This window comes from Tenebrio molitor, chromosome 7 (assembly GCF_963966145.1).
Source record: "Tenebrio molitor chromosome 7, icTenMoli1.1, whole genome shotgun sequence".
Taxonomy (NCBI): Eukaryota; Metazoa; Arthropoda; class Insecta; order Coleoptera; family Tenebrionidae; genus Tenebrio; species Tenebrio molitor.
The window spans coordinates 18,460,126-18,483,561 of NC_091052.1; the positions used below are offsets into that span (position 1 = coordinate 18,460,126).

Sequence of the window (23,436 nt, forward strand, 5' to 3'; positions counted from 1 at the left end):
ATTTTTCGTATCTCTGCTATCTTTAGCTAATAAACATCAAACAACTGTCACTATTAATCAAATTTTAATGCAAAAATAGTTGTTAGAGTCCAATTTTTACCCATTTGCGAGGACGCCATTATCTAGTAACTTCACGTATGTTTGAACTAGTCAGAAACTAATTTGAATTGATCATGAATGACTATTATGTTTCAAATTTGTAACCAATAATAAATAAACGCATCGCATTTTTTCTGTCATTTCAAACAGGAGAAAACGAGAAAGAAAATCGTGACGTCTTCCCAAAAGGCTATACTATATCTCTATATAAGATAGATAGGATTGTTTTCATTACCTGCACAAATAATTTCCAGAAAAAAATCTGCTATCGGATAATACTTCCAACTTTCTCCATTTGCCAGAAATACTTGGAACCCTGTCAGAATCTATCCACTAAGACGTTTATTGAAAAAGATGATAGGTATTTACCTAATTTCTGTGTAAATTAGTAGGGGTGCTAATATTCAATATTGAATCTTTACTGAGAACAACTAATTACCTACAGTTTGGCCGTTTGCTCGACATTAGACACAGGTAGTTCGGCCCAACGATTGCAGTTTCTATGATATAGATATTATCAATGAAAAACGGTATGGTTTAAAAAGTTATTTCAGTTACAAATGTACTATTTGCGGCTTGGAAGGGACATTTAGTAGTGAACCCGACACCGATTCTTCGGAAATTAATAAATCGGCAGTATGTGGAATTATTGCGATGGGTGCCGGTTTTACTCAATTTTCCTATTTATCTGCAGCATTAGATATCCCATGCATGAGCTTGTCAACATATTTTGCTGTAGAATATCAAGTATTAAATAATGTTAAAGAAGTTGCAGTAAATGAGATGATTGATGCAGGGCAAGAAGAACTTAGGTTAGCGCTAGAAGCGGGAGAAGTTGATTCAAATGGAGTAGGCATGATTACAGTTTACAGTCATTGTTGACGGAGCATGGAGTAAACGCTCTTATAAAACGAATTATAATGCATTGTCAGGAGTAGCTTCTATAATTGGTGCTCGATCAAAAAAAGTGTTATATATAGGTATTAAAAATAAGTACTGCAAAATATGCGAAAAATTTGCTAAATTAAAAAAAAGCACCATCACATAAATGTTTTAAAAATTGGAAAAGCACATCAACATCAATGGAAACAGCTATTATTTTAGAAGATTTTAAAAATTCTGTAGCTATGCATAATTTAAAATATAATACTAAAATCATAGGAGATGGAGATAGTAGTGTTTACAAAAAGATAAAAGAGTCGATGCCCTACGGTCCACATTGTTTCATAGAAAAAATCGAATGCAGAAATCACATAATGCGAAACTACTGTAACAAAATTAGAGAAATAGGAAAAATGCCTAGAGTCGATTTTCAAATTAGAAATTTCTTGCGTAACAATATTTTAAAGTTTAGAACCGCTGTTACAAGTGCTATTAAATATCGTAAATGTCAAAATATCCCTCTATCGCAAAAAAATGAGTATTTAAAAACCGACATATTAAACAGCCCTAACCATATTTTCGGGGATCATTCGAATTGTGCATCATATTTTTGTAAGAAGAATTATTATAATTAGTGATTGGTTATGATTATGACAATCTTTTTATCCAAATGATACCACCGCACCGTCGCAATCCGACCATCTCCTTTACAGGTATATTTTACTTTTATTCATAAGTTGACCATCGCGGCACGCCGGCTCTGCCCCGAGGATGTTCCCGTGAGCCCAGTGCAAGTATCTACAAGCGGATAGAGACTGCTAGCGACTTTCATACAAGCGGATAGAGACTGCTAGCGACTTTCATTCCCAGTTTGGCACATGCGTATAACTAATAGGAGTAATAGTGAATTCATTTCATAAAAGCAATATGTAAACTTTAAAACCGTCATAGTACAAGCGAATGTAATTAAACTTTAAAATAAAACTGTTTTATTTAAAATACAAACTACGAGTAGATAGTTCAGCCTCATACTACCAGCCAGTGTAATATTAGAAAATTATTTAAACAATCAATTTAAAGTACCTACCTAAAAGATTGTTTCAATAAAATTTACTATATATACCTACAGCGTGTCTCAAAATTGACGCACTAACTACTTAATCTTATCGAGAATGTTTAAATGAGAAAAATATGGAAAAAATTCTTCAGACTTAACATTTTCAAATCGGGGAGGGTTAAATGTAAATAAATTTGGCATCGTTGCACGTAGGGAGTTTACCTACATTTTAGCACTACAGTAACCTGACAGAAATGAAAATACAAGTGGTTCACGAGTGATAATGTGCCCGACGGAGTTAAAAATGCAACCCACAATGCATTTTCTAATATCATTTTCTTGACATTTTTCTCACGTTTACGGTAATCTCTTCTACACCGTAGTGCACCGTTCGTGCGCTATTTTTGGAACATCTGTATTTGAACACAATCAAATCTTTAAATATTTTTTTATTCACTAATAATAAAGTTAAAAAGTTAACAGTAGACATAACCACTAGAAATTAATATATTTAAACAATTTTTTATTCATATGTACATTAAAAGCTATATTTCAATTTAACAATACAATTTACAATAAAGTGGGTAGTTGTGACATAATAATATTACCGGTTATATTATTTGATTTGTTTTTCACTAATTGTCCTTCGACTATTGAGGATTGCACTGATCGCAATCTTTTCTGTTTCCTCGGCATTTGGTTTCCTTAATCTAGAAGTGCAACGTTTCTTCTTTTTAGTGGAAAACAATCGTCTTTGTGGTTCAATCTTTTTATTATGCGGAATCAGAATTTTACGAGCTTTAATTTTCATTTGGCTATTTTTTTGTCGTACAGCCGTAAGAGTTGGGGCTATTGGTGCAATCATTTTTTTCAGTACTTCCACTTCTTCCATAGATGTTATTGAATCAATAATATTATTCAATGATACCCTTAAGTCTTCTTTCTCCCGCATAAGCGACTCTTTGGTTTTGGTGACTGGCCCTGCCTGATTGAGACTGAATAATATTCCAGTTGTCTCGTCGGAAGTTGAGGGTCCGTTATGCACAAATAAATTATTTTCATCATCTACAAATTTAAATATGTCGTTAAAAAGTTATTTTGACCTAAACAAAATAAACAAAAAAACATGATTAAGCAGATAATTAATAAGTAAATAGACAGCGGCCTCTCACCACCACCACCACCCAAAGTCAAGATAATCACCCTAACCCCTTGTGCCTACAATCAACACCTAATAAAAAAAAAAACATGTTTCCGTCACCGCCACATCACCGTGTCTTTAGCGCAGCCTTCAACTTAACCCCAGTAGCTATAGAAAAATTACTAACCTTACGTCACTGAAAAGAAATATTATGCTCTATCATATGCACAAATCACTGTAAAAAATGTTATTGTGGTTACTATTATAGTAATTTACGTTATAAGTCCGGTAGGTTACAAGTACTACCGGATGTATATCGTAATGTATTTTATTTCATATTGGAAGTCTCTTGTGCAGCATCATTTTATTTCAAAAATTAAAAAATCACATTATATTGTGAAAATATAATCACTTTTTTTCCTGTGGCAACGGCCGTTGCTATTGGTTTTCTAGATCGAATATTTTTTGACTTTTTCACTTTTCAATGTCAGATTTGATGTATAAAAGGAAAGCAGTCTGGTAGGTGTTGCTAAGTGACACTTTCCGGCTCTGATACTGTTATAACTCACCTACCAGACTCAAATTGATGATGCAATCGAGCATCTACCGGACAGTATGAAATAAACAATATTAACATACAGGATACATTTCTCCTGTGAATCTGAATTACTTAAAATTACCTGTTGTAATTGTAGCACTTGGTTGTAACTGATCCTTTTCTTTGAGATGCCTTCCTAACAAATGTATATGTTTGCACATATTCCATTTGATGCATGAATCGATGCATGTGCAAGAATATTTATGTATACATGCATCACATTCTCTACAAATTAACTTACAGTCCAAATGATTGTTAATGTCATTTTCTTCAATAGTATAAACCTCGTAGGACGAGGATGAGGATGAGGATGGAATTTCCCAGTAAACTCCATTTTTTGTTATCTGGTTAATATCTAGTTTTTCACTAGTTTTATGACGTAGACGTAGTTCCTTTAGTTTGCTGCACAATTTCCCTTTATTAATGGTTATTAAACGATCGAATAATTTATCTCGCACAAATTTAAGAATTTGAGTGATTGCTTTGTCTAATCTTTTTACTTTTCGGCCATTGAAATAAATATATTTTATAGTTCTATGCATTCGTTCGATGTGCATATTAGTATTTAGACCACTTTTCAGACGATGGCAATACGCCCATGATTCTACATTATTAAGATAGTTGTCCTTAAAATATGCAGAAAACTCTGATGTTTCTGGATCGCTTAGTGTACTTTCCAGAAAATGTTCCAACATAGGAGATAGTGCCAAAACATCTCTTTCCTGCAGCATGGTCCTCAAGTATTTGTAAACCATCACCTAATTTTAAAAGATTTATATAACAAAAAATATGTTTTTAAAATTTACGAATTATTGTTCTACCTGTTTGTCTTTGGAATTAATCTTCGATAAATTCTTGCGCCATGCCCGATCTACATGCCACGTGCAAAACAATCTAAAATTAAATTTGTGTAAGTAGGTATATTTAAAAAATCAGTACTTGTATTGTTGATAACCTACCTAAATTCTGCATGCATCATAATTTGTTTCCAAGCATTGTAATACGTTTCTGCCATATCAGACATGAAAACTTTGCATGTGATCCTCATTCCAATTCGTTCCTTAATATAATTAAAAAATATACACATGACTTGTTCATCAGCTCTATTAGAAATGAGGAACGCACATGGGAATCCTTCCCTTATATCATCAAGCACAAGCAAAGTGTGCAGTTCAAAATCATATTGATTTAACCCGTGCGTTCCATCAATGCACACGTAATCTGAAGAAAATTGTTTTAGCATTTCTTCTTGACCAGAATTCATTATAACTAAAACAAAATCATCATATTTTAATTCTGGATGCTTTTCTGATGTTGTTTCTTGTGCTTTATAAAACAAAACACAGCCAGAATTTTCCATCTCATTTACCCACGCTTCTACACTAATCGCATCATTTTGATGTCTAACAGTTGTCGATTGTAGATTAAAAGATTTTTCTATATTATATAGGTCTTTTTTAGTGAGAAGATGAATTCTTTCTAGTTCTGAACCGTGAATAGAATCACGCACCTCGTCTAGAATTTGAGTAAAGGGAATTTTCAGAGCCATTTTGGCTGCTAATGTTTCTCGCTCTGCTCTAGTCAAATATAGATGACCCAAATCATTTTCATGTCCGACATGGGTTTCAAAAAAACGAACGTCACAGGTTCCAGTTTTATTTAAAACAACTTTTATAGACCCTGGACAAAAACCGTTTATTTTATTGCTGCCCTGTGTTTTAATATGTCGAAATCCCTTAGTTTTTGAAACAAAAGTGCCCGATCGATGACATACATAATAAATAATACTGTGATCTTTCGTAGAAAAGGTTCCCCTTTCTTTCACAAAAAGAGATTTTGTGTCACCTTCAATTTTGCTTTTCCACTCATAAAATTTCTCCGATGATGGAAATTGCATATTATTTATTTTCATTTTTATATCATGCGTCTCTTTGAAATGAATCAGCAAATCATCTTTTTTCATAGCATCGCACTTGCAAAGGGGACACTGTTTGCTGTTTGAACTATAACTAGAACTGATTGCGTCTTTCTTCTGATGTTGCTTTTTATGATAGTTCAAATCTCTTAAATGTGTAAAATTCTTTTTGCACTGTACACATTGGAAGTTGTAAGTTTTTGATGGAGCTATAACATCTACTTTATCTATAAATAAAATTCATGAAATTATTATTAAGTACTAGGTATTACAATAAGAAACAAAATATGTAGTAGTTTATTTAACGAGTTCGAGTGTAAATTGGGCTTTTTTTGGCATGAGTGGGCCAGTTTAAACGCCAGTAAAACGAGCGTTTTAAAGGCCCACGAGTGCTAAAAAAGGCCCAATTTACACAAGAACGACTTGAATACAACGTTTTTTTGTTCGACGAGGCCCTTAAAGGCTCCAAATCGCTAAAAATCTTTAAAATTAGCTTTACGTTTCGTTTTGACAAGTTGTGACATTTATCAAAATCCGTTCACACAGGAGAAATTCTGACAGTGTCGAACAAAAAAAAATAATTTTATTTCGGCTTGCAAATACGATTTTTTCTACGATTGCCAATTACTTCGCATTGAATTTGATTTATACAGGTTATTCAGATAAGAATACAAATTTACCTGAGGGCAGTAGGCAACCCAAAAATCTTCAGTCAGGGATATATTTTCGATATTTATATTATAAATTAAACATGTAATCAAGCTACTTAAAAACTTTTGAAATTTTCTTGACATTTCACGTTTTACTAGGCTTTGGCCACGGAACGAGAATTACGAAGAAACTGGCCATCTCGGAAAAGATGACGGCAAAGAACGAAAAAAAATTTGAACAATGCATAGTAGTAGAGGTACCTATACCTACTTCGTCCAGCGAGGGATTGAGAGATTTTAAATTATATTAAATTAAACCAACACTACAAAATGCACTAGACTACATTAATTAGAGTATATTTTCAGGTCAAAAATGTTACTGCTTCAAGGATATATTTCAAATTTTATGTGCGCTAGGTCCTTTCTCTACGTAGAATTTAGTGATGTTTATGTCAACCAATCTCTCGCTGGACAAACTTTACCTATTTAATAAACTGTTTAAAATTATTCTCCTCTAATCATTGTTATTTTCATTTTGACGTATTAAGATGACAGTGTCGTGATGCCATTATTTAATTTAATAAGTTATCAACGTGGTGCTAGATGGAAGGCATATTTTGGGCTGCCTATGGCGCTCAGGTAAATTCCCATTCTTATCTGAATAACTCTGTATTAAATTCGAAAACAAAACCGATGGGACAAAAATTCTCAAATTATTAACGTTTCCATGATAACACACGCATTATTTCCACAGAGCACTTTTTATCCATTCAGAATTGTCAAGTAAATGTCATACTTGGCATAATTTCAAGTTTTATAGAGGTTTTCTAATATATTTTTTTTTTAAATTATTAAATTCAAATCGAATTTTTCATCTGTAAAGTAAAAACATTTAGTCAATTTACATAGGTACCTACTTATCATATAAAATAGATTAAGTACCTATTGGCATTATAGGTCGTAGCTATAGGACCTGAAAATAAGCACGGCTGATTTGTTAATCTGAATTACAAAATGATGCTTTCTAAAATACAGTCTACAAAGTCTGAAAGATAGAAACATAAATAATCAATATTTCCTTATGTCTCACACCACCCTACTAAGTTAGCAACTAAGGGGTAGATTTACGAAACTCAGATAATTTGCAAATCGTTAACGAAACGGCAAAAACAATGCTTCAATAATACTAGTTGTCATGGTTTTGATTGAATTTGCAATGTCTTATCGAGACTTACCGGCTTTCGTGAATGACCCCCTTAGTGGGAACGTTGATTCTTAAAAGCCACTTTAACTACGATCTTTATTATGTTAGGAATTAAAATCTTGTTAAGAATTAAAATCTTACCTGGATGATATTTTTTAGCATGTTTTCTTAAATTATAAAGTGCACTAAAGTCTTTGTGGCACTCGGAGCACTTGGATACGTTCATCTTCAAAGAGATAACAAACAATAATGACACCCCAAACGACAAGGCAAACTTTCTATAATTCAGAACAAGGGCAAAGGCTCTGATTCACAGATTCGGCTTTTTTATTTTTATTGCTACGTTTTCGCGCGCAAAAGAAGAAACGTTGCACTTATAGATTAAGGAAAGCAGGTACCGAGGAAACAGAAAAGATTGCAATCAGTGCAATCCTCAATAGTCGAAGGACAATTAATGAAAAACAAATAAAATAAATAAACTATAATTATTATTATTGTGTCACAACGACTCACTTTATTGTAAATTCTATTGCTAAATTGAAATATGGCTTTAAATGTCTGTAAAATAGTATATTATGATACAAGTTAATAAGGAAGCCTTTAAAGCACGCATAGCGGAGTGCTTTTAACGTCGCAAGTGCTTTAAAGGCCCGTATAAACGTGTATCATACGCTATTTTTTATTATACCTGCACTAAAATCTAAAAATTATGACAAAAAAAGTAAATTGAAATACCTTTTCCCAAGTAATCTGTGTCATTAATCGTTGATATAGAAATAGTCAATTGTTGTTGTTTCGTTGCTATTATAACTTTTCTATAAATGTCTATTCATCATTGTTCAAAATGTAGGTGAATTTGTTGTTACCTAAGCAACCGTTAAAGCTTTAGTGTTTTAAAGGCCCTTTTTGGCACGCATTTTAGTGTCAAAAACAGGGATTATGATTCAGGTATAATAAAAAATAGTTTAAATACAGACTGATCACAAAAAAACGCCCCAGCTTATATCTTTCCTATTTGATATCCGGTTTCAACGAGCAATACATCAAATTAAAGAGTTCAAAAAGTACTACAAACTGGAAATAAAATGTTGCCCTTAGCAACCCTATTTTGCAAGGGTGAAGGTCAACTTTATTTTTTTAAATAGCAACGTATAATTTTTTTGTACAGTTAGATTTACTATGTTTTCTGAGTTCAAAAATATAGCACACTTTGTATTTTTAAATATTATTCTAAAATAAGAAATAAATAAAATTATTAGGAATAAGTAAAACTTTATTCGTAACAGGCCATGAATTACTTATGAAGACATTCTTGTAGCCATAGAAACAATATTTATTCATTAATACGAACAATAAAAATAACAATATAATTTTTTCGACGGAGCTGTTCAAATTGAGCACCATTTTGTTCGAGACATTGTTAACATCTACGTATCACACTTCGCATGGCATTCAGAAGGATTTCAGGTGGCATTGAAAACGATACTATGTATATTTTATTATTTTCGAAATATACTTGTAACATATCCATAAGTTCGATCTTATTCATTTTATTTCAGAACACGAAATTGGAGAAAAAAAATTAAACAAAAATTACGACAAATAAAGTTTACCTACTTTTTACAATAAATTTTTAGTTATTTGTGTTTCCATGGCTACAAGAATGTCTTCATAAGTAATTCATGTCCTGTTATAAATAAAGTTCTATATAGGTATTTCTAATAATTTTATTTATTTATTATTTTAAAATAACATTTAAATATACAGGGTGTGCTATATTTTTGAACTCAGAAAAAAATTATGAATCTAACTGTACTAAAAAAATTATATATTGCTATTTAAAATAATTAAGTTGATCCTTGACCCTTGTAAGGTAGCGTTGCTAAGGGTAACATTTTACATCCAGCTTATAGTACTTTTTGAACGCTTTCATTTGATGTATGTCTCGTTGAAATCCGATTTCTAATAAGAAAGATATAAGCTGGGGCGTCTGTACAGTGAGTGGCAAAAGTATGGAATAAATTCCTTAAAAATTAAACAAATTTTTTTTCAAAAAAATGTTTGAACAGGTCAATTTTAGTTTATAAAAATACATGTTTTAGTACCAAAAAAAAATGCCAAGCAGTCATTTGTTTTCGAGTGATGACGTCATCGATACATTTTTAAATGGAAACCCTCTATTTTTTTTCTTGATTCTGATAGCCCTTTTAATTGTCTAAATGACAGTATAAAAATTTTGTTATCTTACATAAGGAAATTTTTGAGAAAAAAAAAATAAAGTTGGAAAAAATAAATTTTATAACGAACAAAAACAAGTCAAAAAATCAAGTAGGTAAATCAAACAGTCAAATGTTACTGTCAATTTCATTTGTATGTATTATTTGCTTTACAAAACGCTTTCGAAAATGACTCATTTAACAGAAACACAACGTATAGAAATTTTAATTTTGATTGGGTGCTGAGATAAAACTAAAACAGGAGGGATGGCAATTCAAACATTTAATTCCATAATTTTAAGTATGTACTGCTAACAGTTTTTGACTTGTTTTTGTTCGTTATAAAATTTATTTTTTCCAACTTTTTTTGTTTTCTCAAAAATTTCCTTATGTAAGGTAACAAAATTTTTATACTGGCGTTTAGACAATTAAAAGAGCTATCAGAATCAAGAAAAAAAATAGGGGGTTTCCATTTAAAAAAAGTATCGATGACGTCATAACTCGAAAACAAATGACTGCTTGGAATTTTATTTTGTACTAAAATATGTATTTTTATAAACTAAAATTGACTTGTCCAAATATTTTTTTGAAAACAATTTTGCTTAATTTTAAAGAAATTTATTCCATACTTTTGCCGCTCACTGTATATTAATTTCTAGTGGTTATGTCTTCTGTTATCTTTTAAACTTTATTATTAGTGAATAAGAAAATATTTAAAGATTTGAATGTGTTCAAACATGTATAAAGTCCATTCACGTTGGATTTTCCTCTCAAGGTCAAATAATTAAATTTTTTGGCGCTGTAATTATGTTTTGTAAATGGCGACATACAGGTAAACACCGTACAGGTTGGATTGAGCATTGCTAAAACGCATTATGTTGGTTAGCTGCATGTCACTATTTACAAAACATAATTACTGAGCCAAAAAAATTAATTATTTGACCTTGAGAGGAAAATCCAACGTGAATGGACTTTAGTAAACCTTAAACAATCTTTTACTTTACTTTTACTTTAAATTGATTGTTTAAATAATTTTCTAATATTAAACTCGCTGGTAGTATGAGGGTGAACTACCTACTCGTAGTTTGTATTTTAAATAAAACAGTTTTATTTTAAAGTTTAATTACATTCGCTTGTACTATGACGGTTTTAAAGTTTACATATTGCTTTTATACAGGGTTATTCTAAATGATTGTAGTCGAAGTAGGCCATGCCCATGTTATTACGTTTTTGCCGCTTTCATGTGAACTGTCAGTTGTGTCGCTGTCACTGTCATTTTTTAGGTGAAAAGTGCGGTGATGAGGATTTTATTTATTTTTGTTAAATTAACGATTGAATCCAGAAATATTGAGTTGTTCTACAATCAATTTTAAATATATTGAGTTGTTTTGCACCCAATTTAACACATCATTTTGATGATTTTTTTATGTGGAGCGGCAACCATAAATTTTACATTCAGTTTTCACGCCTACTTCGACTACAATCATTTAGAATAACCCTGTATAATGAATTCACTATTACTTCTATTAGTTATACGCATGTGCCAAACTGGGAATGAAAGTCGCTAGCAGTCTCTATCCGCTTGTCAAGTATCTTCCCAACAAAAGTTGCATTGCGGGCGTTAAGTAGTGATTATGTCAACCCGAGTTTACGACCTCCAGGGGCTGCAGGTAGTTGAGAAGTATAGTGGACTGCCTAATAACCGAATTTTACGCGTTTTGTTGAGGCTTTTGTTTATTTTTTTGCTTCCAATCTAATTTGTTTTTCCAAAAACTGAGACAGTAGCCCCATGAGATACGTTCTTCTGAATCCAATGCACTTTTTAAATAGTCTCTAAATGAAAAATTGAGCAAAAATAACTAGAATTACTGAAAAACGTTATTAATTTTTTTATAAAGAATGAAGCGATTTTTCAAAAAACTGAGACAGTAGCCCGGTGAGATACGTTAATGTTTAACAAAAAATATAGTCACCATAGCTTCAAACATAAAACTGTGGAAACATAATTAGAATCCGTTTAGCGCGCTTTACCATTGCTTGGCCAACCACTAGGCAACAGCCTTAAGGGTGACCGATACTGGCGAAGTGTTTCAGTTTTGCCACCTTTATAAGGCAGCCACTAATACACAGTAGAGTATATAGATAAGTATGGAAACCAAACTGAATTTTTACCTGAAATAATAAGCCCTGAGGCCCTGACCGTTTCCATGCCCTTACCGAAAGGTTCTCGGAGTTTTATGGTTTAATTTGGTTTATCAGACAAACAATAAATACATTTCTTATTTTGTCTAAAAATGTAAGACATAATTTTCTTCTGGAAAATTGTCGAATAATAAAATTATTAATATTATAATAGATTAAAATGGTCCAATAATATGAAGTCCCAAAATTCACGCCCATAAATAAATGTCTTTTTCGCATTAGACACATTAGACGTCGTATGCGAAAAAGAAATGTTTTTGCAACTAATTACATACAAGATTTTTTCTAATTCCGTAAAGTATTAGGCAAAAAACAAGAAAAAAGAAATACAGGTTTTAATTTTTTTAATTCACTAATTTATTACTCCTATCATTCTATCACTCTCTATATTATATCTACTCCAATTCATTTATTACAAAAGTGATATTTATTGTTACAATTTTGTAGCGATTTTCTTGCCAAATGAGTGATTTTGATCTACGGTATAGCTGCTATATGTATATCCAGTTTATTACCTGCGAAGTCGCAGCCAGTTATCAACGATTTGAGCAATGGCTTGCGTTTTTTAAAAGTTTCTTTTACATGATGAACTGATAAGATCAATTCAATACTTTGATTGCTTTAGTAAAAGAAAAGAAAGCTTTTCTTGTAATTTTATACTTCTCACTCTTTTTGGCACTAATGCGAAAAAGTGACAGTTAAACGCATTAGTGCGAAAAAGAACGTCATTGTGACATTCAAATGACCACCAAAAAACCACCTATTTTGCAATGGAACTACTGGTCTCGCGAAGGAGTAGATAATTACCAATTCGCGATTTCTTTTTGTGATTTATACATATACCTACCTGCATACTCCACAACGCACAAAACTTTTCATACGATCATACTTTAATTTATAAATCAATATTTCTGTACTTAATTTGTTATACCGGGTGTATTATGAAAAACCTTTGGTGCTATAACTTCCTTATTTTTTATCCGATTTTAATAAATGATACATCAAACAAAATTCGTTTTAGAAACACTATAGCTCGACATGCTATAATTTTTTTTTGACATTATATTTTTTGACAGACCGCAGCTAACTTTGTTTTTTTGAGTTGCACTGTATATTTTTTTATTTTTATTCTGATAGATGTTTATCTTCTGAAACACAAACATTAAAATAAAAAATCAAAAATTTGTTTTTAATTAAAAAAAATTGAATTTTCAAAAATCAAGTAACCATAACTTTACTATAGCAAATGTTCGAAATTACCTCCATTCTCTCTAAGGTACATTTGACAGCTTCCACTGACGCCTATTGCGGCGTTTAATAAAAATTCTGGTGGTATTTGTTCACATACTGCTACGATTCTTGTTACTAAATCATTTCTGTTATCGACGGAGTCAAATAGACATTGTCTAGAATGCACTTTTATTACTGTTTAATGTGACTGCTTGATTAAAAAAAAACGTTATTTTTTAATTTCTTCTTTTTGTTTCTATGCATGAACATGTTGTTTACATTTTCATATTCTAAATAAAAATCTCTATAAAACTGAGCAAAAAAAGTTAATAGCGCAATTTGAAAAAAAAAGTTGACTATCATTTGTCAAAAACAGAACTCAAGAACAAATATTGGATCAATTCAAATTGTAGCCCATTTAAAACGATTTTGCTTGACACATCAATTATTAAAATCGTCTGAAAAATAAGGAAGTTACAGCACCAAAGATTTTTCATAATACACCCGGTATATATATTATATAGTGTTAATGACGTTGACGTAATAATGTGCGGACTAAATTAGACAACAATTTATTCATTATTTTTATACGTACATATTTTTAAAAAAACCTAATATTTAATTCCAAAAATTAGTTTTCATAAAAAAAAAGCAAAAATTAATTCGCTCTGTATGGTCATAGTTTATATTAGAATTTCTGAAGAAATTCGAATAATACCGGGACAGGGTATTATCTGTAAAGTCATAAAATTTCCTGGTTGAAAACTGATCGGCGGCCCAAACTAACCCCCGGATTTGTCCCGTTCCTAAACAGGTAGGTAGTTTTGAAATCGGAGAAAAGATGTGCCTCTACTGCCTCTGGTGGCAAAAGCGATGAACTAAAACCGTTTTTATTCGCAAATTTATAAATGAATAACTTCCACAACTTCTGTTTTTTTAATTATTATTTAATGTAGTAGGTAAAGGTAAATATATTGTATAGAATTACAAAATATTCTAACGAAATGTTCGCCTCGAAGACGAAAAATTTAACTTTTACATTAAGCTCAATATAAAAAAAAACAAATGTTTCATCCATAATTTCACAACGCAGCGGACTCAGTAAACTTATTTAGATTCATTCTACAAAATCTGGAAGCATAATATTGAAATTTAGGTAATAAAAAATCGAATTAAAGCCGCGCACTTTAGGTTTTTATCATATCATCAGACAATCTTTTTCTCTTATAAAAAAAAAGTATAACGCTGCGGTCTGGAGAATTAAAAAATCTTTAATTTGATGTATGATACTTGACGAATGATTGCGTATTAACTGAGTTCTTTGCAATTAATGAAATACACTCTAGTCAACGCTGGTATCGGTCACCCTTAATAGCTACCATATGATTATCTTTTTTCTCTTCCACCCTTATCATTATAGGTTACAGCAACGGGCGCAGCGATTAGCCGCTGTACTCTTCGCAAGAAACAAGTGAAAGTTTTCTTGCATTTGTTTTTTGTTCTTCGCTTATCGGTATCGGCGAAACAAGTAATCCCCATATAGTCCAATCAATAGGGAGTTTTACCTTGCAAAAGGTACAGAAAAGTTTATACGTGGCAGGTATCTTCTATCAGGCATATTATTAATGTTGTTGAGTTTGCGACCTTGGGGGTTTGCCGCTCGTCCCGCCATACTGGAGAATAGGGGTGCAAAATCACATTTCTGCGATTATTTCATTATCCGTGCGAGATACCTCTATCTAAGTTATTATAGAAAATGTAGAGCGTGCAATTCTATACATTTTTTGTTCTTTATGTTTTTTTGTCAGATCAATAGTTTTGTAGTTACAGCGTGTAGAAATCGAGAATTTCTTTTATTTTTGTATTTTTTATTGTTTTCCACACCACCACAGAGGTAGAGCAATAGGGTGCTTTTTTTTATGTGGTGTCCCCGGTGGGCATAGTCCACGATGCAGTAGAAGTTTACTGTTTTACTCTTTTTGATCTCTTTGTAGCGTAGACGGACCCGAATGATCTGAATCGAACGGTATAGATGAGCTGAATTCATCAGAGTTTATGAATTCGGGAATTCCTCTTGAGAATTTTCCTCTTGTTCCTCAGGGTCATCATCATCATCATCAAGATCATCTGGCGTTTGCCAAAATAGAAATTCATTGATTTCAGGTATTTGTTCGTCTTGATCTTCAGATTCTGGAACGTCTGTGATTATTTCATTATCCGTGCGAGATACGTACGAGGGCGACTAGAAAAGAAATCTACCTACCCATAAAAGAAACCATTGAAACGCACGAGTATTATTTGTCAAATAGTGCCATGTATTCTGACCTTAGTTGCAAAAGTTGAGTTAATTGTGGTAATTAGTTTCCATTTTATAAAGTGCATTGAGAGTAAAAATGAGTAAGTTAACATTGGAGGATTGCAGGTTGCAAATTTCCGAAAGTCATTTGGAAACTTTAGCCAACGATTGTCATTTTTTGGCACAAATTGTGACAGGCGACGAGACTTGGGTGCACCACTGGGATCCTGAGACAAAATCAGAATGAAAGCAGTCGGTTCATAAAGGGTCCCCACCCGCAAAAAGGCACCGGACGCAACCCTCTGCCAGAAAATTGATGGCAACCGTTTTTTGAGACGTGAGGGGCATCCTTGTCATTGAATATATGCCAAAAGGGACCTCAATAAATGCAAATGTCTATGCCAATACGTTGGAGTAGCTTCGTAAAGCAATTGACCAGAAAAGACCTGATTTTTTCAATCGAGAAGTGTTTCTGCTGCATGACAATGCCACCGTGCATAAATTAGGCCAATTGTGGAAGAATGCAGCTTTTTGGAGATGGACCATTCCCCCTGCAGTCCGGACTAAGCTCCGTCTGACTTTTACCTCTTCAGGTTACTAAAGAAAAACCTTCGAGGGCGCCGTTTTCACTCTGATGATGACCTTAAAGCAGCCATCGACGACTTTTTTGAGAGTCAAGCTGAAAGATTTTTTTATAAGGGTTTAGGTTCATTGGAGGAGGAATGGAGCAAGTGCACCGGTGTAGGGGTGGATTATATTAAAAAATTCAATGATCAAAAAAATCGTACGTCTTTTGTTTCATAGCTAGGTAGATTTCTTTTCTAGTTGCCCTCGTATATCTAACTAATTACAAAAAATGTAGAACATACAATTCTCTACAATTTTTGTTGTTTACGTTTTTTTGTCAGATCAATAGTTTCGTAGTTACAGCCTGTAGAAATCGAGCATTTATTGTTTGTCCGTCTACGGGAATATCGGACTCCAACGTGTATAAATAGTCTAGAAATAGTCAATTTTGACTTAAATTGTAAATCATTTTACAATAGGAAAGCAAATCGTCTTATAACTACCATAATACCCTCTAACTTTATTGCCCCTTTGTTGTGCAGTGCCGACTCAAGGAAGAGCAAACATCAGGTATATAAAGTAACAGCCCCTATTTATTTATGGAATTATTTATGGTAGTTATAAGACGATTTTCTCTCCTATTGTAAAATGATTTACAATTTAAGTCAAAATTGACTATTTTTCGACGAGGACTTTACTAATGAAACAGGAAAACGCCAAATGATCCTGATGATGATGATGATCTGACCCTGAGGAACAAGAGGAAAATTCTCAAAAGGAATTCTCGAATTCATAAACTCTGCTGAATTCGGCTCATCTAAACCGATCGATCCAGATCATTTGGATCCGTCTACGTTACAAAGAGATCAAAAAGAGTAAAACAGTAAATTTCTACTGCATCGTAGACTATGCCCACCGGGGACACTACGTAAAAAAAAATGCACCCTATTGCTCTACCTCTGTGGTGGTGTGGAAAACAATAAAAAGTACAAAAATAATAGAAATTCTCGATTTCTACACGCTGTAACTACGAAACTATTTATCTGACGAAAAAACATAAAGAACAAAAAATGTAGAGAATTGTACGCTCTACATTTTTTATAATAACTTAGATAGACGTATCTCGCACGGATAATGAAATAATCGCAGAAATGTGATTTTCCACCCCTATTCTCCATTATGGCGGGGCGAGCGACAACCCCCCAAGGTCGCAAACTCGGCAATATTAATAATATACCTAATAGAAGATACCTGCCAAGTATAAACTTTTCTGTACCTTTTGCAAGGTGGAGCCATTTTTATGTCTCTATTGACTGGACTAATAGTCGGGTAACGAAATTTGTGCCAAATCTTGTAAGATGAAATGTATTATAAACAAGCTGGAAATAAATGTATCTGACAGTACTGACTGAGTGTATTTTCACCATCTTATCGTCGAGCAAAAGAAAGATACGTTAAAATATCCACAAATAAAAAGAAATGAAAACAAATTTTGCCGTCAGTGACCAAAAAATTGTTGATTTTGAGAAATAAGATTACTAAATGAAGAAATAAGAGCAATTAATAAATTATCGATTATGTAGGTATACGAATACTTTACACTAAATAAATAAATAAAATATAAATACATATAAGTATGTATGTCTACATAAAAAAAATTATTGTCTTCTGAATCAAATTCGTTTAATGATTCACCCATATTGGCAACAAATATTAAAGTCTTGGTCTTTTAAATGTTGTTCTCGATGCCAACATTTCTTTACTTCTGTGTTCAGTGTGCCGCACTGAATTTCTTCAGATTTCTGGGGTAATTTGTTGGAGAGCTTCCTTCCACATATCTAAGACATTATTATTATTTAATGTACCTAAAACCAGACAATGTTTCATGCTGGACCCCTATATGTATATTGAACACAGTTTTAGATTCACTGAGTTTCGGAAAAGACAGTGTCAAAGCAGGCAAGTTTTATTACCTACTACTAGATAAGAAAACTGAAAATCTTCTCTTAGCAACCATAAATATGCCCTCAATAAATATTCCAAGAGAATTACTGCTATATAGCCGATCCCAAGTTCTCGGAATCTGCACTAATAGACTTACTCATAGGGGATGGCCTTTTTTGGACCCTTTTAGTCAAGACCCTCCAGAAATCAATCCGTAACAAATTAATACGTGGAAATAACCAACTTGGTTTCATTGCAAGCGGATTACTAAATATGTATAAATAATAACAATGGCTCAAGTATTTGCTCCCTATCTTTAGCATCAGTAAACGACAATTTAGAAAACCAGGTACAAAAATTATTTGGCGTAGAACAATGCAATAACCCATCTGAGCAAAGTTGTTTTTCAAACGAAGGGGTTATGTGCCAGGAATATTTTGTGCAAACTACTTGCCGTTTATAACTAATCCTCCAAATCTCAAACCAAAAAAAAAACACTAATCATTTTACGGTATCAAATAATTGAAACTTTTACCAATGGTGGAACCTTGTTACGCAAGTGGGCCGCAAATCATCCTGCATTAATTCCAAAAAGTCATGAACCTATTTTACACCAGGGCTAACACTGACTAATTTACGCCTTTTCCTAGGAAGGGTCGAGGGGAGGAAGGACCCCGAGGACTTTCCGAGGATACGGACGGCGTGATAGACCAGCGGCGGAAGAAGGACTCAGAGGACCTTCCTCCAGCTCGCTCTTCCGGGGACTCTTCTTGGATTCCAAGCCCCAGGCCCGGTTGTTTTGTGGATGGCTCGTTAAAAATGTTTTTCTATTTATAACAATGTACAAACTACAAAGAAGCAATATTTAACTAAAATTAATTAATTAAAATTACGTTTCGAGCCACTTCTTGAATATGGGCTGGTGTATTTATTACAACAAATGTTTGAGGAAAATGTCAAAAACAAAACAAATTAATTAAATTTAACAAATGTCAGGAACAAGAGCGATGTTGATTTTAAAATTTAAATGTTTAAATGTGAGTGTTGCCAACACAAAAAAAGTCCCTAATACCAATTATTAAAACAAGTGCTTTAACTTCCATTTAACAAAAATCCGCAGAAGTCGGCACGAAAAATTTTGTGTATCACACGTCCAGAAACTGTTTTGCGAGCATTCGTACTTAAAGTCCTCGTCGAAAAATAGTCAATTTTGACTTAAATTGTAAATCATTTTACAATAGGAGAGAAAATCGTCTTATAACTACCATTATACCCTCTAATTTTATTGCCCCTTTGTTGTGCAGTGCCGACTCAAGGAGGGACAAACATCAGGTAAATTAACAAACCCCTACTTATTTATGGAATTATTTATGGTAGTTATAAGACCCTTTTCTATCCTATTGTAAAATGATTTACAATTTAAGTCAAAATTCACTATTTTTTGACGAGGACTTTACAATACTCGTCTATCGACTCGTATTGTAAACCGAACTCATGCTCGCAAACGTGCAGTTTCTGGCCTTGTGATACAATTACTATTGACTGGACTTCAAAATAAACTGTCACAAATATTATGCACAATTATTTTACATTTTGGCTATTGATTTCCAAAATTTAATAAAACACTGTTCAGTTTTTCGAAAGTCACATCTAAACACCTGCAACTTTTCAGGATTGATGAATGCAATTTGTGAAAATGATATGTGACAATAGTGGATATTAAAATGAGGTTATTAATACGACTAGGACCTAAAGCCTATTTCACATTTTATATCAGTCAAATTTCAAGTCTGCCCGAAATTCCGTGCTCGCAATAATATACAGGTTGTCCCAGAACTCGCGGATCAAACTTACAGTGCGTTTTCCTTGGTGATAACTGAAAGCAATAGGGTTTTAAAAAAAGGACAGGGTATAACTGATTTTTTGTAATGAATAATTAAAGTTGACCAATCAGAAGGACGCTGTTAATTTGAATTTCACGTAAATTTAAACATCGGTTTGAATTGCCTAGCAACATCATTCTAGTAAGAATGGTATGGAATTTCAAGTAAATGTTTGGGCAACTGTGAAGATTTTGACGTCAAGTTATAATTTGATTCGAAATTGTCAAACTTCGTATTGAAATCATGTATACAGCTGCAGAGTATGCCGAAATGCTCATAATTTATGAAGAGTGTCGGCACAATGCAAGTGAGGATGCAAGGGAATATGCAATACGTTTTCCACGACGTTTGCCACATCCAAATTATAACGTATTTCTATGGTTGGTGTACCGTGCTCGAGACACTGGGTCCTTGGTGCCTACCTGACAAGCAATTGGTGAGAAGTTAGAACGCCAGAAACTGAAGATGCTGTTCTTCAGTCCTTTGATGACGACGGTAGAAGAAGTATATTTGAAGAACTATATTTACCGGGAACCTATCAATATTTTAGAAGAACTAAATGACCAAATTCACGAAACACTGACTACTGTTATTCCTAATATGCTTAGACTGGCAAGGGAAAATTTAATATAACGAGCTCGCCTATTCCTTCAGATGAAAGGTGGTAATTTGGAACATTTGTTATAAATTATTCTTTTTATTTTGCTGTTTCTTATTTCATTTGTTGGATTCTACATCGTTGTTGCCTAGTGGTTGGCCAAGCAATGGTAAAGCGCGCTAAACGGATTCTAATTATTTTTCCACAGTTTTATGTTTGAAGCTATGGTGACTATATTTTTTGTTAAACATTAACGTATTTCACGGGGCTACTGTCTCAGTTTTTTGAAAAATCGCTTCATTCTTTTAAAAAAAATTAATAACGTTTTTCAGTAATTGTCCTTATTTTTGCTCAATTTTTCATTTAGAGACTATTTAAAAAGTGCATTGGATTCAGAAGAACGTATCTCATTGGGCTACTGTCTCAGTTTTTGGAAAAACAAATTAGATTGGAAGCAAAAAAATAAACAAAAGCCTCAACAAAACGCGTAAAATTCGGTTATTAGGCAGTCCACTATACTTCTCAACTACCTGCAGCCCCTGGAGGTCGTAAACTCGGGTTGACATAATCACTACTTAACGCCCGCAATGCAACTTTTGTTGGGAAGATACTTGCACTGGGCTCACGGGAACACCCTCGGGGCAGGCCCGGCGTGCCGCGATGGTCAACTTATGAATCACATTTTTAAAATATACCTGAAAGGAGATGGCCGGATTGCCGCGGTGCTGTATCATAACCTTTTTATCTTTTTAACAAAGTAAACCAATCACTAATTCTAATAATAGCAAGTAATTAAAATACCTAATACCTACATATAACACTTTTTTTGATCGAGCACCAATTATACAGGTGTCCAAAAAAAAAAGACGAGTCCATAGCTCCCTTATTTATCGGACGATTTTAATTATCTATACACCAAATTAATTTGTTGTGAGTAGGCTACAAAATGGCCTACTAAATTCACGTAAAGCCCTAACGACTTCAAGGTTAAACTGTCAAATATTTTTTGTCTTTTTCACTTTTCAATATCAGATTTTATATATAAAAATAAAACAGCCCGTTAGGTGTTGCTTAGTGACACTTTCCGGCTCTGATATTGTTATTATAACTTACTTACCGGACTCAAATTGATGATGCAATTGAACATCTACCGGATAGTATGAAATAAAAATTTAAACTATGTACCGGGTGTCCCATCACTTATGACAAGCACGAAAATGACTTTAAAACTAAATTATATTTATATGAAAGTATTATACAGTGCGCCCAGAAATGTGGTAGCAAGTTTTTCGATTGGTCCCGCAAGATGACACTTTTTTACAGAGACCTTTTTTATGCATGGCAACGCCGCTATCTAAATTGAGATAAATAAATGTCAAGAATTGTCAAACGTAAAACATTCAAATTTAAATTTTATTGAAAATGTTCAAATTGACCACCATTATGCTCAATGCATAACTGAACCCTTCGAGCAACATCTCGACAAATTTTAGTGCACAAATCGGGGGTACAAATTGTTCGGAAAACCTCCTTAACATATTCTTTCGAAAAAATTCAAAAATTGAATGTTGCAAGATTGAACAAATTTGGCTTTTCGAAAGCGCCATCTTGTGACAATTTGTATAAAAGTTGCTACCACATTTCTGGGCGCTCTGTAGATGCATAAATACTGTTCACCGGCACAAAAATTGGGTATTACTTTTTTGTTAAAATTAATTACCTAGGTACAGCAGTCAAAAAACTATCACTTTAAAAATTAAATTTTGTTCGATGCAGTTCAAATTTCGTACACGTTATGAAACCATAATACATAGAGAAATAAAATCCGTGATTAGAATTTAATGAAAATGTTTTGATGTAAAGATATTTGGTTTATTTAATTTGGGGCGTTTTACTTTATGAAAATGGATTGAAAAAAATTAAATTAAGAAACCTAAGTTAAAATAGGTATATCATCTAATTATTATTAACCTAAAAACTATATAATCTCAGAATGTGACACTCAAAATGCAATCACAAAACGGAAAATATTTATCCCAATTATACATTCATAAAGTTTTCTGTTCCCATCCATTCCAATATCGAACCCGGTACCGGTCGTTTGGGCCAAACTACCTGCGTCTAGCGCGTCGAGTAAACGGCCAAGCTGTAGGTAATTAGTTGTTCTCAGTAACAATTGAATATAGAATATTAAAACCCCTACTAATTTATACAGAAACTATAATTTTTTCCAATAAATGTCTAAATGATTCTGACAGAGTTCTAAGTATTTTTCTGCAATTGGAGAAAAGTTGTAAGTATTATCCGATAACAGGTTTTTTTTAATGGAAATGATTTGTACATACAGGTAATGAAAACGGGCGCTATTGTAATCCTACCTTTCTTACGCTAAATAATCCCTAGGATTACGAAAATAAGATTCAATCTCTGAACTCTGAAGTTATGGTCCAATTTTTACCCTTTTGGGATGACGTCACGATTTCCTTTCTCGCTTTCTCTTTATTGAAACAACAGGAACAAACAAAAAAATGCGATGCGTTTATTTATTATTGATTACTTGTGGTTATTTTATGCTCTTGTCAATTTGACATTTTTTTATTTTTCACTTATTAGTTATGTTATTAGATACATTGATTACAATCGTAAACTTTCCAAGCAATTGTCAACAAAATTGAAATTTGATAGTTATTTTTGATCAGTCCAAATTTATTTCTGATCCTAGAGTCAAATTATTACCCATTTACGATGACGTCATTATTTAGTAACTTCACGTATGTTTGAGCTAGGGTCAAAAACTAATTTGAATTGATCATAAATAACTACACTGCGCCAAAAAAGTTAGGGATATTGTCGAATTTTTTGAAATATTAAGAAAAATTAAAAAAAAATCACAACAACGTCATCATGGTAGTTTTCTGTACCAAATCTGCGTAAAAGAACTTCTTTTTTTGTTA

At 32.8% G+C, this 23,436-nt stretch overlaps 1 protein-coding gene across 1 annotated transcript; it reads right to left on the reverse strand.

Moving 5' to 3' along the window:
- Positions 1-1,820: 1,820 nt before the first annotated feature.
- LOC138134948 (uncharacterized) lies at positions 1,821-5,431 on the reverse strand. The gene is made up of 4 exons (XM_069053556.1): positions 4,737-5,431; positions 4,599-4,671; positions 3,849-4,535; positions 1,821-3,128 (listed from the first exon to the last, which is right to left on the reverse strand). The coding sequence occupies exons 1-4, from the start codon at positions 5,324-5,326 to the stop codon at positions 2,655-2,657; spliced, it is 1,824 nt and encodes a 607-aa protein (XP_068909657.1). The 5' UTR covers positions 5,327-5,431; the 3' UTR covers positions 1,821-2,654.
- Positions 5,432-23,436: the final 18,005 nt, after the last annotated feature.

What these genes read in the sequence shown, in the direction of transcription:
- LOC138134948 (XM_069053556.1), bottom strand. Translation starts at nt 5,326, where the DNA reads ATGGCTCTGAAAATTCCCTTTACTCAAATTCTAGACGAGGTGCGTGAT. An exon ending in ATGATGCATGCAGAATTTAG is followed by an intron (nt 4,672 to 4,736) that starts GTAGGTTATCAA and finishes ATTTAATTTTAG; the next exon opens with ATTGTTTTGCACGTGGCATG. An exon ending in TTACAACAGGTAATTTTAAG is followed by an intron (nt 3,129 to 3,848) that starts TAATTCAGATTC and finishes TCAAAATAACTT; the next exon opens with TTTAACGACATATTTAAATT.